This window comes from Larus michahellis, chromosome W, assembly GCF_964199755.1.
Source record: "Larus michahellis chromosome W, bLarMic1.1, whole genome shotgun sequence".
Taxonomy (NCBI): Eukaryota; Metazoa; Chordata; class Aves; order Charadriiformes; family Laridae; genus Larus; species Larus michahellis.
In genome coordinates, this window is record NC_133929.1 from 23,041,953 (window position 1) to 23,060,930 (window position 18,978).

At 37.3% G+C, this 18,978-nt stretch overlaps 1 protein-coding gene across 3 annotated transcripts in view; it reads right to left on the minus strand.

Annotated features, from left to right (window-relative positions):
* The window catches only part of LOC141735436 (rapamycin-insensitive companion of mTOR-like), a 122,636-nt gene that overhangs the window by 51,779 nt on the left and 51,879 nt on the right, over positions 1–18,978 (minus strand). For 2 of the 3 annotated variants that reach the window (XR_012584722.1, XM_074568192.1), the window contains exons 7-16: positions 15,656–15,782; positions 14,519–14,688; positions 14,207–14,274; positions 13,091–13,158; positions 9,298–9,380; positions 8,501–8,588; positions 7,446–7,536; positions 7,245–7,311; positions 7,058–7,138; positions 2,047–2,147 (exon numbers count right to left, since the gene is read on the minus strand). Coding sequence is in view for 2 of the 3 variants with exons in the window: in XM_074568192.1 (XP_074424293.1) it covers positions 2,047–2,147; positions 7,058–7,138; positions 7,245–7,311; positions 7,446–7,536; positions 8,501–8,588; positions 9,298–9,380; positions 13,091–13,158; positions 14,207–14,274; positions 14,519–14,688; positions 15,656–15,782 (944 nt within the window). In the remaining variant the exon portion in view is untranslated. Of the gene's footprint in view, positions 1–2,046; positions 2,148–7,057; positions 7,139–7,244; positions 7,312–7,445; positions 7,537–8,500; positions 8,589–9,297; positions 9,381–13,090; positions 13,159–14,206; positions 14,275–14,518; positions 14,689–15,655; positions 15,783–18,978 lie in introns of those variants that run through there. The other variant, XM_074568193.1, reaches the window with a different exon arrangement.

Consider the following 18,978-nt stretch of genomic DNA (forward strand, 5'->3'; position numbering starts at 1 on the left):
AGTATTTCTTGTAAATTCTCTTCCCCTCCCCAGAAGAGGGTGGCAGGAGTATCAGTAGCATATTTCCTGCTCTTTATAACTAAACAGCTCAGCAACAGCATGTAAGAAATTTTCCAGGAAAAGATAGGAAGTAATAGAAATGACATCTGACACAGGCAGAAACAGTTAATTGCAAAATAATGGTAGCAGAAAAAAAAATATTTGCTGAGCAAATAAAATAAGGAAGTCTAAAAATGAGGAGGTAAATCTACTTTTCTTCTCCATAAACAAAAACTCTCATAGGATAGGAGAGTGGGTTTTTTGTGTTCTCTTCAAACAAATACCTGCAAATTTGCTCACCTCCCTAAATTACATAAATTTAAGCCGTAACAGGGCTTACAGTTTTTCAGAGTATGAAACAATGCAGAGTGTTGACCAAAAGCAAGATCCCCAAATATAACAGATACTATATCTACAAAATCACTTTCTTCCAACAAAACCAGGACTTCTTAAGTACTCTATCAGGTTTGACCCCAAATGCCAAAAGGAAAAAAAATATTAAATCCAAGTAATCCACAAACGTATCCTTTCTGCTCTTCATCCTTCCTCTCCTCCCATAGCTTTGACCAAATTGAATACCCTGTGAAGGAGTTTCAGATATGCTTTTTTTAAAAAAACAAAAAGAACTGTGTTTTAACATATCAAAATCTTCTAGTGACATGTAAGAAACCTTCAAAACTAAAAAGCAGAAGAGCATTAAGTTTCTGGGAAGCACTCTACGAGCAGCATTTATCATTTCACAGTAGCAGTTCGAAAAGATTCTGTAATTTATCACTGACAACACAATGAAAGACAAAATACAAAGTTATGATACATTTATCAGAATACTGACCTGACAAATCAGATCAGGAATGGCAAGAGTAATTAACAAAACCATATCCTATGATTTACTATTAGAAAAAACCCCCAACATACTCAATTTAAATGGCCTTCTACAAAGAAATGCAAGTAAGACCACTGAGTTACAGAACACGTTTTAAAGACGCTGGAATCTATCAAATTATTTGACTTCTTTCCTCAAGAGGTTTAAATTGTGTGAAGTACCCAGGAGATGAGGTTAAATTGCAAAATTAGTAGATTAGTTAGGAAAACTAAATAAAGCCCACAGGTTTTTTAAAATTTCAGAATTCAGGTATTTCTCATTCAAAGAGGAACAGAAAGCTTCTATAAACATTTGTTTCAAGTCAAATGCCTAAATATGCCTCATTTCATTACCACAAGTGACAAACAATTCCTAATGCTGCTTAACATGCTGCTTCAGAATGCTGCACTAAGTCGTTTAAAATTTCTGTTCATAGTTTTATAATTAAATGGAAATTAAATGAACTGAAAAGGTTATCAGTGTAAACTTCAAACAACTGCACCAAAAAGTGTTATCATAATTACTATTGTTACAATGAGCATTTTCTTCTGAAGAAAAAACGGTTTAAAAAAAAAAAAAGCCACAAAAAAACATCCCCATGCCAATATTACGGTTTTTGCTCTTGTTCACACTAATAATGATTCACTGATTTGGTCTATTACTATTTAATTAGCTATAGATAAACACCAAAAGAAAAAAATTGGTACAGGCCTTTTTAGTTTGGAAAGCTTAATTGTATCAAAATGCCAAACAAGAAGTGTGAAACCACGGAGAGGTCAAACACACAGAACATGTCTCAGATAGTGCTTGGTCAAAGAGTGCCTTAGAGTTCATTTAAGAAAAATTCTGTGTAAAAAAAAAAAATATCTTGCAATCTATGCAAAAGTGCTCTGAAATCTACTATCAAAACTTTATTTCCAAATTTCTGAATTTCTAAATTGCTACTGTAAATAGATTACACTTTTGGAATCATGCGCTGGAAACTATTTCCCTAGTAAGTGTCACAGAGCATTTCTATACTCTATTTTTCTTTTAAATAAAGACAGCAGTGGTTTCAGCAATCAGAAAACTCATAATGTAGGCTTTCACTCAACTGCAGGGGGACGTACGTATTTTTGTTTTTAAGTGTAACTTAGAATTCTTACAGTCTTTTCTCTTTCATGATGTCAAAAGATGCTGCCATGTTCATTAACGTTGGTAAGCAGTGCAGGTGATGGCTGTGAGAATGAGGAAGGATTGTGTTTGCCTAAACAACAACAGAAGGAGTAGTTAGAATAACTTATTACAACATTTTCAGCCATCTCTTTAGGATCAGCGTTTGAAGAATCTACCACTTTTCACAAAACTTTCACAAATGCATAACAAAACTACCTTTTGCATAACATCAGAGCAATAATTACACATAGCATTTTGAATATTTGATCTAATTAATCAAACTGAAATATAAATGAAAAGAACTTAAGACAATTTTAGGACTCGGAGCCTTCTCATTTATATTTTTTGCACTGGGGGTTTTTAAAGTTGTAAAATGCAAAAACATGCAAAGCATCAGATATCCTTGTGTCATGTGTATAAAAGTACACCCCTAAGTAAACCCCTAAAATCAGAAACACAATTTAAGCTAATGATGTTCATTCAATACTTTTGACTATCAATGGTTCTGCACAAAAAAAAATCTCTGATAAATAAACATAACTTCATAAGTTACTGGACATTTAATGGTTTTTATTTTGGGAAACATTTGGGTAGTTGTGCAAATACTTTTGAAAACTAAAGAATAATGAAGATAAATAATTACTTCAATATCTTAAAATTAAATAAAAGTACAAATATTTGTTCACTATTTTGATAAACACTCATCTCAAACTAGTGAATCATCTCTTTAGGAAAACAAAAAATACCTATGCTTTGCAGCATACTCAAACATCAGTGCATCTAATCACTCCCATTCAAAAGTATTCCAGAACCCATGACAAAAAGCATATGTTAATGCAGATTCCTCTTTTTAAACTAGATGACTGATTGAACACTCAAAAAATTCCACCAATTATTTAAAGTAAAAAAAAAAAAAAAAAAAAATCACCGATGACACTAAGAACAAATTTATTGTGGTTGTGTTACTGAGCTGAGCTGTTGTAAATCACTGTAGTAATAAGCAATCCTATACCTGAAGATTGTGGTCTTGTTTTTTAGAGCATTAAGGACAGGCCAATCCCACACCACTGAAACGAGTATAGTCTGAAGATTCAGAATATGTCTGATAACTCATATTCAAATTTTTGTAAGACAAAGTCATATTTCACAATTTTACTGTCTCTTATAAAACAGTTTGTTTGGAAAAAACCCATAAGCAAAAAAACAAACCACAAGAAAACTGATCAAAAAGTGCTCTGCTGCGTATGCTTCTTGCCATCAAGAAAGGCCATGAAAAAGAACAAACTGTTTTGCAATAAAGGTAGATCATATCACTTCACATATGACTGACAGTTTCTCAACAGGCTGACAGGTAGCACTGGAGCATATATGAAAACAATATCATCTCTATACCAAAATAATTTAGGTTAAGTTCTGCTCTTCAAGCAGGTTTCTTTTGGTTGGTTGGTTGGTTTTTGTCTGGAGTAGGCTAAAGCAACCTGAGCAAGACATAGAGTAGTGCTGTGATGGATGCTTATAGGCTCTTCAAGAGGGATAGGCTGGGCAGGCGAGGCTGGGGAGTGGTGCTGTATATAAGGGAGGGGTTGGATTGTATGGCGCTTACGGTTGGAGACGACATGGTTGAGGGCCTCTGGGTAAGGATGAAGGGGAAAGCAAATAAAGTGGTTGTTGTTGTGGGAGCCTACTATCGATCACCCAGCCAGGACGATGATACTGAAGAATTATTCTACAAGGAATTAAGGAATATCTCTAGATCAGCTGCCCTTGTCCTTATGGGCGATTTTAACTTGCCAGATGTCAACTGGGAACATCATACAGCAGACACAAACAGGTCCAGGAAATTCCTGAAACATATTGAGAATAACCTCTTGGCACAGGTACTAAGGGAGCCGAATAGAAAAGGTGCCCTCCTACATGTGTTGTTTGTAAACAGAGAGGGACTCATGGGCTCAAGTGGTGATTGGTGGCTGTCTTGGTCACAGTGACCATGAAGTAGTTTCAAATTGTTGGTGCTAGGAGAAAAACTGCCAGAAAAACTTTGACCCTGGATGTGGGGAGAGGAGACTTTGGGCTGCTGAAGGAGCTAGTTAGTGAGGTCCCCCAGGAATCTGCTTTTGAAGGTATTGGGGTCCAGGAATGCTGGTCACTTTTTAAGAGCCATCTTAAGACGTGCAGGAGCAGGCAATTCCAAAGAGTCATAAGTCAAGCAAGCGGGGCAGAAGGATGAATTGGCTGAGCAGGGATCATCTAAAACTTCAGCAGAAAAGGAAAGTATACAGACTTTGGAAGCAAGGACAGGCAACACGGGAGGACTACAGAGATGCTGTTCACCACTGTAGGGAGAAAAATCAGTGCAGCCAAAGCTCAATTAGAGTTCAAGCTGGCCAGCACTGTGAAGGACAACAAAAAGGGCTTTTTAAAATATGTTAGTAGTAAAAGGAGGATCAGAGATAACATTGGTCCGTTACTTGATGAGGTCGGTCACGTCACAAATAGGGACATAGACAAAGCAGAGATGTTTAATGCCACCTTCGCCTCTGTCTTCAACACCAATGATGGGCCCTAGGACCCCTGGAGCCCTGCGTTGGAAGACCGTGGCTAGGGCAATGATAAACTCCCAGCTGACTCTGAACTTGTTCGAAACTTGCTGCTCCAGTTGGATGCGCATAAGTCTATGGGGTCTGATGGGATTCATCCCATGGTACTGAAAGAGCTGGCTGATGTCATTGCGGGACCTCTCTCCATTATTTTTCAAGGGTCTTGGGAGTCTGGAGGGGTCCCAGTTGATTGGAAGCTGGCAAATGTTGTCCCAATTTTCAAGAAGGAAGCCCCTGGTAATTACAGGCCTGTCAGTCTCACTTCAGTGCCTGGTAAAATTATGGAGAAGGTTATTCTGGGAGTTACTGAAAACCACTTGAGAGACAACACTGTTATTGGTCATAGCCAGCATGGGTTCACGAGGGGAAAGTCCTGCTTAACCAACTTAATTTCCTTTTATGACAAGGTCACCCATCTAGTTGACCAAGGGAAGCCAGTAGACGTGGGGGTTTTTTTGGATTTTAGTAAAGCTTTTGATGCTGTCTCTCACAGTATCCTTCTGGACAAAACATCCAGCATACAGTTAGACAAGTCCATAATATGTTGGGTGAGCAATTGGCTGATGGGTCAGGCTCAAAGGATTATAGTAAATGGGGTTACATCAGGCTGGTGGCCAGTCACCAGTGGGGTTCCCCAGGGCTCAATTTTAGGGCCAGTGCTCTTCAATGTTTTTATAAACGATCTGGATGCAGGAGTTGAACGTACATTAAGTAAGTTTGCCAACAATACTAAATTAGAAGGTGCTGTGGACTCCCTCAAGGGTAGAGGGGCCCTACAGAGAGATCTGGATAGATTTGAGAGCTGGGCAATCACCAACCATATGAAATTTAACAAGAGGCAAGTGAAGGATTCTCCACCTGAGATGGAGTAATCCTGGTTATACATACAAATTGGGGGACAAGAGGCTGGAGAGCAGCCCTGCGGAAAGAGATCATAGAATCACAGAATGCGTTAGGTTGAAAGGGACCTTTAAAGGTCATCTATTCCAACCCCTCTACGGTAAGCAGGGACATCTTTAACTAAATCAGATTGCTCAGAGCCAGATCTATGGGTTTGGGTTGATGGCAAGTTGAATATGAGTCAACAGTGTGCCCTGGCAGCCAAAAGGGACAACCGTTTCCTGGAGCGCATCAAGCACAGCATAGCTAGCTGGTTGAGGGAGGTGATTGTCCCACTCTACGCTGCACTGGTGCAGCCCCACCTCAAGTACTGTGTGCAGTTTTGGATGCCTCAATATAAGAAGGATATTAAAGTATTAGCGTGTCCAGAGGAGGGCAACCAAGATGGTGAAAAGCCTTGAGGGCAAGACTTATGAGGAGTGGCTGAGGTCACTTGGTTTGTTCAGCTTAGAGAAAAGAAGGCTGAGGGGTGAACTCATTGCAGCCTACAACTTCCTCAAGGGGGGCAGTGGAGGGGGAGGTGCTGATCTCCTCTCTCTGGTGACCAACAATAGGACACGTGGAAATGGAATGAAGCTGCATCAGGAGAAGTTCACATTGGACATTAGGAAAAGGTTTTTCACTGAGAGGGTGGTCAGTCACTGTAACAGACTCCCCAGGGAAGTGGTCACCACACCAAGCCTGTCAGAGTTCAAGGAACATCTGGACAGCACGCTCAGTCATATGGTTTAGTTTTAGGTAGTCCTGCAAGGAGCAGGGAGTTGGACTTGATGACTTATGGGTCCCTTCCGACTTGAGATATTCTATGATTCTATGAATAAATTTACAATTTCCTCTCATCTCTAGTTGTTGAAATAAGTATAAATCCTGGTAGTGTGGAATGGTAGACTTTATTCTTGTTGTGATACAGCATGAAGGAAAAAAAAAAAAAGAGAAGCTACTATAAGAGATTTTAAGGAGATAGAAAAGGAACAAAGCAAGGTCCCTTCAACTTCTCTGCAGCAGGGGCTACCAACAACAGTGCTGAAAGAGCACTCCCATCAAGTTTTAGTTGCTTGAATGAATAATATGAAGTGCCCAAGCCACATCAAGCTGAACATGAGAAAAAAGTTTCATCTGCCTAGCCTGTGAGGCAGAGCGCTAAACACACTGCCACAGAGCTACCATCATTTCAGGAAAAGTAAAAAGCATCACTATCCCTTTTCCCAAACACAGTAACCAATGAGTGAATTTGCAGGACTCCAGCTTAAAGATACAACTGGTTACTGAGGATTATCCTCAGAGCAGAAGCTCTACCACTTTCAGTGCATTCCAAACCACCTTCCTATCGATTCATGCTGGTTTTAATATATGAAGTACTAGATGCTGTAATACAAAATAATCCATTATTTGGATGAAAAGTGGATGTTCCAAATTTGTAACATAAATTCAAAGCTATAATAGGAAATATCTATTTACAATGAGTTACTAATGCTACTTATTCTCACCAAAAAGTCTTACTTACCATGTGCAAAAGTTCTCCTAAAAGAATAGTTGCTCTAACAGATACATGGTCATCACTACTTGTGATTACTTCAACCAGACCCTTCAAAAAAGTTAAAAAATTATTACATTTAATGTATGACATCTTACTTTAATGTTTATAGAAAAAAAGCAGCAAGCATCTATTTAAATTTCAAGACATTAGTTACCTCTAGAAGTCCATTAGTAATAAAAGCTGAAAGCACTAAAGCCAAATAATTATCCATGAGATCAGGCCTAAGGAGAAAAAAGTATGGAAATGGTTTAGAAAGTACATTTCTTATTGTGTTTGCAATAAAACAACAAATATTTTTGTCAACGACAACAGAAAACTAAAACAAGAGTTTAGACTGAGTTTGCGAAATGCTCACCTTGACCTGGCTCGATGTGGTAGTATAGTTTTAGCTTCAGCAGCTACAAAGCCATCAGAAAGTCTCCAGCAGTCCTGAAACCTGCTTGGATCTAGAACAAGAAAATATGGACAATGGTAATTGTAACACTGGATTTCATACTGTTATTTTATTAGTTGTCAGTACGTAAATAATAGTTCTTACTAACTGTTATTTCAGGTTTAAAATTATAGAAAATTTTGTCAGAAGGGATCTTTAACAAGTCATCTAATCCACGCTCCTGCACAAAGCAAGGCTAACTTCAAAGCTAGGACAAAGATCTCATTTAAGCATCAACCAAAATAATGAAATTTCCAATTCATAAACACATTAAACTTGTTTAACAGAAATTATCATAAACACCTAAAATTTTAAACCTTACATCCATATGCTGTAAAGTAGCAAGTTTGCAACAAAGAATGATTTATTTATAAGTGCAGAACAAGGATTAAGCTTGATTATACAACTGCATGACAAAAACATTTATAACCAGAGTTTCAAGAGAATTGTTGGAACATTAAAGGCTTAGACTAACTTTTATTCTAAAGATAAAAGACTAACTCTGTTAAATATATAGACATGAAAACACGTACATTTGCCCTAGGAAAAGTAAGTCTACTGAAGTACAGCGGAGATAGCTAGCAGATACACAATATATAGAAAAGACCCTTTTTCATAACCTCTGTAATATTCACCAACACTTCTATGTTACTAATGCTTCTAATACTTCAAAGTAGTCTAATTTGTAGAAATGTATTTACATAGTCTTTTGTGTAAATGCTCCACTACTGCTCTTGTATGAAACACACAATTGATACGTAGTAAGGATGTCAGAAGAAAGTTAGACTTCTAGTAGTTTGCTCAACACTGAACAGTTGATAAAGTTTTAAACAGGACTTCAGAACACCCAATGGATTCATGGATGAAACACTTAAGACTGGCATAATTTACAATACAAAGGAAACAGTGAAGGGTTCAAATTTGTAGAAGAGCTTAATAGAAAGAATTTTTATGTGAACCAATAATAAAATACTTACCTACGCTGAGAAGTGCCTCAATAAATTCTTCTGCAACAACAGGGAGAGGAAGGCGAAATATATCATAAAGAACCTCAAGCAGACCTTGCTACCAAAAAAAAAAAAAAAGGCAGAAGTCTTATAGATTTACAAAAAATGGTCTTTTTGTTCACTATTAATATTCAAGTTGAGATTTCTAGAGAGTGCTAAAATTGGTATCTCTGTTTCAGGGTTTCTTTTAGGATAACATGCTTATTTTCATAATCTGAATGAATCTGGAGAAGAGAAGAAGGGAAGGGGCTTTCTTTAGAAGTGTGCCTGACTGTCACTACAAATTCTACAGAAGCTGAGGCTATTTGGATTACAGTTTTTTTAGAACAGTTAGTGCTGCCATCATCAACTTCTTCATTTAGCAGGTAACTGGGAAGAATTTTTTTTATTTATCTCTGATTCAAGGCTTTAAACTCATAACTGCAGCTACTGTGAATTTGCTTTGACTTGTGGCCAGAGTAAGAATTAATTTATGCACTTTTCTCTCCTCTCCATTTCCTCCTCTCAGACATACAGGGCGTGATTCTATTCTCATTTTATGTGTAAGGAGCCAAGACAGAAAAAGCAAGCAACTTGCTTAAGATCACACAGAAATTTTATAATGGAATTATAGACTTAGACTTGGGGGTCAAATAAAGTCAAGGCTAGTGGTCTCATAATTGGACTCTGCATGTAAACCACTAAACTGATAAAACTGTTAAAATTTTAAATGTTAATTAAAACATCCAATATTATTCCTATATCAGTACTAAATATTTACCACCTACCCGTATTTCCATATTTGGTATGCAGAGTACCCCAATAAGAGACTGAATCCCAGAATTTCCAGGTTTGCACAGACTGATAATACCTAGAAAACATTATATACATAATAATATTCCATCACTAAACAAACAAACAAAAAAAAGAATTAGACACATTGTTAAATTTGATTTCCAGTTTGAGTATACCACAGATGATAAAAATTACTAATTATGAACATTTTCCACCTTTATAATGTCATCTCCTTTCTAATCAATGTTTAACAAAGCATTCTAATCACAAAACTTTGTTTCTTCATTAAAAACTATAGCTACTTTTACCCTATCTACTGTGAACAGTATTCTCAAATTATCTGCAAAACCAAAACCTACATGGAAGAAATAGCAGCAAGAAAAGACAAAACTGTCAATAAAAAAATAAATCTTAAACCTGAAATAAGTGCATGATCTTTGCAGAACTGTGAGCAGTTTCTCCATCAAAAGCTGTATCTTAAACTAACAAATTATTTAGTTACCTTTAATCTTAGGTGAATTCTAAGCAGCGAGTTTAAATATACTTGGAATAACATTCTCTGTGCACTGTTTTTAATCATCTTTTCCCAAATTACAAGTTCTCATCTCCAGAATAGAATTATAGAATAGTTTGGGTTGGAAGGGACCTTTAAAGGTCATCTAGTCCAACCCCCCTGCAGTGAGCAGGGACATCTTCAATTAGATCAGGTTGCTCAGAGACTCGACCAACCTGACCTTGAATGTCTCCAGGGATGAGGCCTCCACCACCTCTCTGGACAACCTGGGACAGCATTTCACCACCCTCATTGTAAAAAACGTCTTCCTTCTTTTCAACACAGTTGATTTTACTATGCATAAAATCCTCTTTTAATTTGGTCCATTTACACTATATTTAAATATTAATAGGGCAAACCCTCAAATTGTTTATAAATGTTAACAGAATACCTCCTGAAGCTAATGATTACACTGATTTTCAGCCTCAAATTACATACAGTCTCTTCATTCAAAATGTGGCTGCAAAAGCCTTGCTCGTTTTCTTGACCATTTCTCTTCATACGTCACAGAACAAATTAAAACTTACAGTAACATGCTATCCAGAAAACAAACAAGTTTCTCCAAAATGCAACATTAAATGAACAAAAAGCAGCCAGGTTTGCACACCTTTTTGTCTTACATATTATAAATAAACCCAAATCTTCATTCATTAAAAGTGATGAAAAGTATCACCTACCCATCTATTTATTTTCACTAAAAGAAATTAAACTTTAATGATGTGTGCTTTATATGAACTTGAAGAAAGTCCTCAAGTTCAAAACTTCCATGTCACAAAAACTTATGACAAGCACATGTGGCCACATACACATTAATGGCATTTAAATATGTTCCATAGTACACCTCAGAGCCTTTTTTCTTTTTCCCCAAGAGCACATAATGGCCTGTGGTGGGCTGACCTTGGCTGGCCACCAGGTGCCCACCAACCCACTTTATCACTCCCCTCCTCAACTGGACAGGGGGAGAAAATATAACAAAAGGCTTGTTGGTTGAAATAAGGACAGGGAGATCACTTGCCAATTACCATCACAGCCAAAACAGACTCAACTCAGGCAAATTAATTTAATTTATTACCAATCAAATCAGAGTAGGATAATGAGAAATAAAACCAAATCTTAAAACACCTTCCCCCCACCCCCCCTTCTTCCTGGGCTCAACTTAGGCTCCTGATTTCTCTACCTCCTCCCCTCGAGCAGCACAGGGAGGCAGGGAATGGGGGTTGCAGTCAGTTCATCACATGTCTCTGCTGCTCCTTCCTCCTTACTCTCTTCCCCTGCTCCAGCATGGAGTCAGTCCCTCCCATGGGAGACTCCATGAACTTCTCCAACATGGGTCCTTCCCACAGGGCTGCAGTTCTTCAAGAACTGTTCCACTGTGGGTCCCTTCCATGGGGTGCAGTCCTTCAGGAACAGACTGCTCCAGCGTGGGTCCCCCATGGGGTCACGAGTCCTGCCAGCAAACCTGCTCCAGCATGGGCTCTTCTCTCCACAGGGTCCCAGGTCCTGCCAGGAGCCTGCTCCAGCGCAGGCTTCCCATGGGGTCACAGTCTCCTTCAGACGCATCCACCTGCTCCACTGTTAACCTCTATGGGCTGCAGGGAGACAGCCTGCCTCACCATGGTCTTCACCATGAGCTGCAGGGGAATCTTTGCTCCAGCACCTGGAGCACCTTTTCCCCCTGCTTCTTCACTGACCTTGGTGTCTGCATAGTTGTTTCTCTCACATATTCTCACTCCTCTCTCCCAGCTGCTGTTGCACAGCACTTTTTTTTCCCCTTCTTAAATATGTTATCACAGAGGTGCTACCACCATCGCCAGCTGATTGGCTCAGCCTTGGCCAGCACGAGTCCATCTTGGAGCCAGCTGGCATTGGCTCTATCGGACATAGGGGAAGCTTCTAGCAGCTTCTCACAGAAGCCACCCCTGTAGCTCCCCACTACCAAAACCTTGCCACACAAACCCAATACATGGCCATGTCCCAATTGCAGTGCAGGAATAGATTTTGGTGCATGTAGTCATTGCTGCATGCCCCAATTTCAACTCTAAGGACACGATTGCACATGAGAATAATGGACACAGTAATTAGCTCTAAATAACCCAGTCTGGAGAATAAGGAGAGCAGAATAGTAGAACAAAGCAGACAGTACTGACCGGTGGGGACATGACGGGGGACAGGGGGAACGGGTGACCACAACAAAAAAACCAAAGCCCAAACAACAAAAAAAAAAAACCCACTCAAAAAGCCATAACAAAAAACCAAAACCACCCTCAAGCCTGGTTTTGCTACATGTCCTTTGGGAAGACTGATAGTGTAAGGATGTTTTTGTACTAAAAACTGTTAAGATGTTAGTTAGTCTCCAACATAACAAGTAATATAAAATACAAAAAGGAAGAACATATAACAGTGAAAGTACCATGTCAAGTAACATATTCAAGACAATTATTTCTTTAGTCACTTGAATGTCTAAGCTTATGCTATATAGTTCTAAGTGTCTGAGTTAAGGAAGATGCAACAACACTCCTATCAGAAACTGCTTCTCAAAAGTTTCAGTTGTCAAACTTTCCAAGCTTCCTCCCCAAACAAGTGAGAATCCATGTGAGAAACTTTTGAAGGATATCTAGATGTTAAATTAAGCTTACTGATCATTTTCAGAACATTACAAAATAAAATAGTGTTACAAAGCAAAAGCCTTTCTATACAGTCTGAATCTTTCCTAAGTACAGCCTGTAAAAATCCTAACCAATATTTTGGTAAACAGTCACATCAACTAATTTAGTTTATTTGCCAGACACTATCTTGACTAAAAGAATGAGCAGTCACTGAGGTGATATTTTCATGTTAGATATTGTAATATTGCAGAGAAAGGATTTAGAAAAACGCAAAAGCCTTCTTTTGCAATTTAGAAATGTCTTCTACATGAAAAATCCAAAACTATGTCCATACTGAGATTTATCTTCAACTACAGCACTTGATAAAAGCAGGTGCTAATGAAACTATTCTGTTGCTATCTCTTCACATAGACAAATAGATTTCTTATTTACAATGGCAGAACAATCTCAAAAGGAAATTTTTATGATATGATGCTATTTTCAACATCCTCTCACCCATCAAATGTCAAGCAATACCATCAAGGTACAATTAGACAGATTCTGTACTTAAATAAACCACTCTTTTACACTAGAAAGTAAAATTCCCCTTACAATCATCCAACTTCAAACAAACACAAAAAATCTTACCTGCCCATGATCGAAATGCTGCCACTATTCCCATTTTACTAGCTAGGAACCGTGCTTCTCTGTCCTCTCTGTCATTAAAATAACAAATGTCACAATATACAGTTAATTACTGTAAAACAAACAGTGTTACTAACATAGCAAGTAAAAAGTAATTAACTGAAATTTTAGATGGGGGACAAAATTCAGAGTAAGAAAAACCTGTTATGTACATATATATATATATGTGTGTGTGTGTATATACATATGCAATGTGTACACATGCACAAAGATTAGAATTTTTAAGGTATTGTTACTTTTCCTTTTTCGATGGATGTTCCACAGTAGGAGGATCACATCAAAAATAAATACCTCTATTTGGTTGGATGATTCACTCTGAAGCCTCCACTGACACTAAGACTACAGCAGGGGCCACTCGGTCACTGATTCAGTTACATAGACCTAAGCGTCTCTTGCCAATTGATAATAATAATAATAATTAAAAAAAAAAAAAACACAACAGAATCCCCCCTGCCAAAACCTGAATAATTCAAGTTTGAAGCTGTCTCGGGAGGTCTCTAGTCCAAATTCCTGCACAAAGAAGTTGACAGTTCTGAGACCAGACCAGGTTATATGTAGGGCTTTATCTAGTTGGGTCTTAGAAACTCTCAAGGATGAAAGGCTGCAGGACCTCTCTGGACAGCCTGTTCCAACATTTGACTGGCCTCACAGAATTTTACCCCCCCCCCCGATATCAAGTTGGAACCTCTCGTTTCCATTTCTGAGTCTGACCATACAACCATCAAACATAAAACTAGCTCAAATGCAAACTCCTCATTGTGGATGTTTAAAGCTAGATAAAAAGAAACCCATACCTGAAATAAAAAATGATGGCGATGATTTTTTAAGTAAAAGAAATATAACGGGTGGAAGAGAAGAAGGGTAAAACTAATTTTCCCTTTTAAATCTGAAATGCTTAACAATATTTTAGGAAGTTGCATTCTAACCTGCTATCATATTCAACTTCAAATAGTTTAATATTAGCTAATTGCTTTTATTTTGTCACTTTGGAAAGAAAAATAGTTTAATTCCAGTACCATGAACACAACTGGTAGCATAAGTAGCAGCACTAACACTTACTTGAGTTGTCCTTCTGCTGTGTCTGGATTATGCCTGTAGTGAAAATCTGTGTAAGGAGCTAAAATTCGCTAAACAAAAGAAAGATGTGCATTACTTTCACATGAGAATAGTTAACAGGTCTCGCCCTTTCCTCAGTCCCACTACAATCTGTCATGTTATTCCTGCTTTATAAATCATTAAGCTCTAAACCTAAAACGTTGCATTTAAACATTTTACACTAATACTGAGGGTGAAAGTGAAGTGAAAATTAAACATTTTAATTAGTAATACAATGTTTAATTTCTGTCACTAAACAAGTAAAACTGAACCCACCTCTAACTCTACATCTGCTCGCACATACTGTCGGGTCTTTGGATGATTAATAAGGTGCAAAACTGTAGTTATCAAAGCCTCATTTATTCGGCTTAGCTGACAATCAATCACATTTTTCAAGATGGTACTTAAACCACCCCGAAGAGCCACCACCTCGGGATTCTGAAGTGCTAAATAAAGAAAAACACGTCACTTTGGCCAGCAATAGAAAATATTTCACGACTTCCAATACGACAAACTTGTCACCTGTTTAGTACATATATCTTTTTCTTCCTGAACACTGCTGAGGCACACAATAAAGCTTTTAATAATTCACATTCGCAATAAATTGAGATTTTTTGATTAATTTATCAACAAAAATACTGGTCAGTCACCATTGTGCAGCAATTTCCCAGCTTATTTCCAAACAAGTTCCCATACAGTAGTGTTTGGATTTCCCTGCAAAAAGGTTTTGTGCTTCACTGGACTGACGGATAAAATATTTATAGAATATAAATGAGTAACAGATTGTTTAGTTCCTGAAAACAGAAGTTTGTATCTTGAAAATGTTGTTGAAGTCATTGAATCAATCTCAAAAACTGAAAAAAACTTTAAAAATCAGCACCCACATACGAGTATAGGGAGGTAGTATAAATCACTGTCCAGATGGCCTTTACATAGACACAAATACTGACTTCCAGAAGCCAGCTAACCACAGTACCCACTGTAAAAATTTTTAAAGAAAAATGTTTTGCCATTCTTTGAACACTTGTACATTTGTCAGCACCTCATGTATGGAACTTTCCCTACTTCCAATCCATTAGTTTGAGAAACATCAACTGCAGCAGGGAAAGGTTTTTAAGGTAATGCAAAAGTTAGCAAGTCTTAAAGGAAAGTACAGTACCCTGAAATCTTCAGGTACTTCGCTTAAGAGATTTTGATTTTACGTTGAAGTGATTTTGGTTTCTATCAAACTAATAACTAAAATATACGAAATGGACGTTAAGAACATTTAACATCTGATTCATTAGTTACTAAACAAAGATCCTTAATTATTTAAATAAAATCTATTTAATATGAACCCACAGAAGAGAATCTCTTAGAAGACTGATGACAACCACACCAAAATTTTTCTTAATTAGCTTTCAGTTATCTTACCTAGTTCACAGATAATGGCTATACACGCTCGAACCATTCTGTCTCTTTCTTGAAGACCATCATTTCCAACTGCTATCAAAGAATTAGTAATAGAACTGGGGAACAATGAAGCATTCACAGTGATCATCTGCCAAAAGTGAAAGAAAAAGCCCTCTGGTTTCTTCATAATATGTACTCACAGATTCACTAGCATTTTGTTTCCTAGATACTACCAGACCACTCCATATATTACTTAGTTGTATCCTGCAAATCCTCAAAACACTTTCTTTTGTTCTTGAAATTCTTCATTTGTCAATTTACCATTCTCTTCCCACTTCAGTTGTTTATATTATTTTATTATAATAAGGGTAAAAAAAACCCTGACTGTTGCAGAGAGAACTACTGCTACCTTCTTCAGATTTCCAAGAATTTCTTTATCGACAGAGAACACTATTCAATAACACAAAGTAGATTAAAAACTCTTCTGGAAGATTCATTCATACTGCACCAGATACCCATCTTCAATACCTATTTAAATTTTTAATTAGCCAAGACTAAACTCTCTTGTAGAGAGATCCTTAGGCTGCTGCAGACTACAAAAAAGGACAACCAACAAAAGAAGCTGCTATAGTATTTGGAAGGCAACTGTCAGCAACACCCCTATATCCTCTTGTACAGTACCTGATCTTCCTAAAAGTGCAGTGTAATACAACTTCATCATAAGTTATATAGCTGTATGTCACAAAAAACACACACACTTTAAACGTGTTAAACCAAGTTTTTAGATGTTTAGTGGATATCGAGCATTTTTTAACATTTCAATTTTACTTATTAGTAAAAAAAAAGTGACATAGTTGAGTGGGCTACAATAAATTATGTTGTTCCCTTTTTAAGCAGTCAGACAAAAAAAACCAAACTATTTCCCCTTAGTAATACATCTGTTTAGCTTTAGTAATGTTCACGTTCCATAGTATATAGGATATGTATATTTAATTTTAGCAAACTATGAAAAAATGTGAATAGAGAGCTACTCAGCCTTTGATGTCAAAGTCTCATTTGGGGGGTGGAGCAGGGTTTTTTTGCCTCTAATGCGTGCACAGGGTCTTGCTCCTTAATCTGGTATAAATTCTGCTTGTCCTAAACTAGCAGCTGAGGATTTCCATGGCACAGGAGCTCTTCAGTAGTATAAAGGAGCATTGTCTGTTAAAATCTGTTCTATTGTTGTTTTGTCCTATATTCATTTTACAGCTCCCTTAGACGTCTCTCAGATCAAAAAGGATTACTTTTTTTACTCCTCTTTGCAGAGGATATTAAAATGAGAAAAGATCAACCACTATGACAAATATATTTGAACGCTTCAACAAGTTTAATTTTAAGACATGTTTTTGAGAAACTTCTTGTCATACATAATGTTGTCACCCACAAAACAGGAAGCTTTAAAATAGGACTCACACACACGGTCTTTCACTTTTACAATGGTATGAAGTAACAAGAATTAGCAATAAAATGAGCGTATCCAATCCACTCTACAAAATTATAACCTTTTTTTCCTACTAACACTGATGTACTTAAGTGTGAGAACACAAGCAGCCTCTTAAGGCTGTTTTGCTTCATTGCTTTCTTTGGTTTTAAGACATGAGAAGGAAAGATTTCTTTCCTTCCTATTCAATTCCAAGTATTTTAGTAGAATAAATACAAATAATAAATACAATCCATTTGCTTTCATTCTGCTCAACATATTGAAATGCAATTCTAAAGACCAAGGACAGGTGATGCAAGGCTATTTACAAGTGGCTATGATGAAATAAGTAACAAAGACTGAATTTGGTCTTTAAAGATTCCTTTAAAAAAAGAGGAAGAAAGAAGGTGGTTCATATTATACCTCACCCTGACTTCTGCTTTGAAGATAAAACTTTCTGCCTATTAAATTATTGGAAAATGGGCAGAATTAATTCTATTAGATGTAGAAACACTTTCTGAAGCGTTGTTAAAGATGACACTGCTAAATTACAAAGCTCTTACTAGGAAATGTAGAGGTGATAGTACTAAACACTGCTCCACAGAGTACAGTCAAAAGAGAATATGAGCACTCAAAGTCTTAAAAAAAAATAATCAGAAACCAAGTTTAAAAAATGTAAAGTTGTTGTTTTTTCCTCTTCCTACACTACTTCAACCTGCACTGTTTTTTAAACAAAGTATCACTAAGTGCCTTTTATAAATTCATAAAACAGGATGAATATTTTACATTTTGTTCTTCTACTCTATGAAACAAAAGAAGAAAGTGAGAAAATGTTTTAAAGTTTTATATCTATGCTATTCTTACATGGGCATTTTTGCTATCAAAGATGAGGTTAAAGAATTGCATCCATACTTTGGAACGGAAAACAATACTTCTGAGATGCTGGTAGAACCCAGTTTAGCTCTTCCGCAGCTCATAGTAAATTATCTCCTGTACAAATCAATTAAATCTGATTGTTATATTTGCCATTCATTCACCTCTCCTAGGACCTTCATGTAATCTTTTAGGAATCCTGGTATCAAACTACTGAGGTCTGAGAACTTGCAGGAGATGAGGAGAGATGGGAAAAGGGCAAGAGCAGGGTAATAAAAAGACATAGTGAAAATACAGAATGTGCCATTCAGGACACATGTCATAGTATCCTTTGCGAGAGAGTTTCTCAAGTATTGACTGCTCTGTGCCAATGCATACTTAACTGCATGCCTAGACAGGATACTTTACTTGTAGCCAGGTTGGGTGGCTTTTTGTTTGTCTGACATCATCTTTTAAGAAACAAGAATGTTCTAGGTAGCTGTGGAATAATTACTAAATTGGCCAAGAATACAAAAATACAGCATTGTTCACACATTAAGGAAAGTCATAAAATCAAGAGGCTTCTGAGGTAGAATACAGCCGCAGCTAGCACACGAAGAATGCCACATCTGTGATTCCCTGTACAAGGTTGTTTGCAAAACTACACGAGGGATGGAACGGAACGCACTTGTTCCGTGGCCTTCCCTTGTGACGAATAGCAGATATAGGGACGAGATGGTACTACGGAACTGATAAGCGGCCTACACACTACCCGAGCCAACATTTCGTCTAATGTTGATGAAATGCTGTCCTTTTGTGCGAACTTTGCTCACCACGATGTACCAAAACACACCTCCATCCCGGAGGCTATCCGCCCCCAAGGTGTGAACACTCCTCCTTGAATACATTAATCATAATAAAAGTACGTATGACTAAAGTCACTCAAACTCCACTTTGAAGATAAAAAAATAATATAAAAATAGCCCAAGAGAGAGGGGATGTCAGGGAAGACACCATCGCAAAGAATTCCACC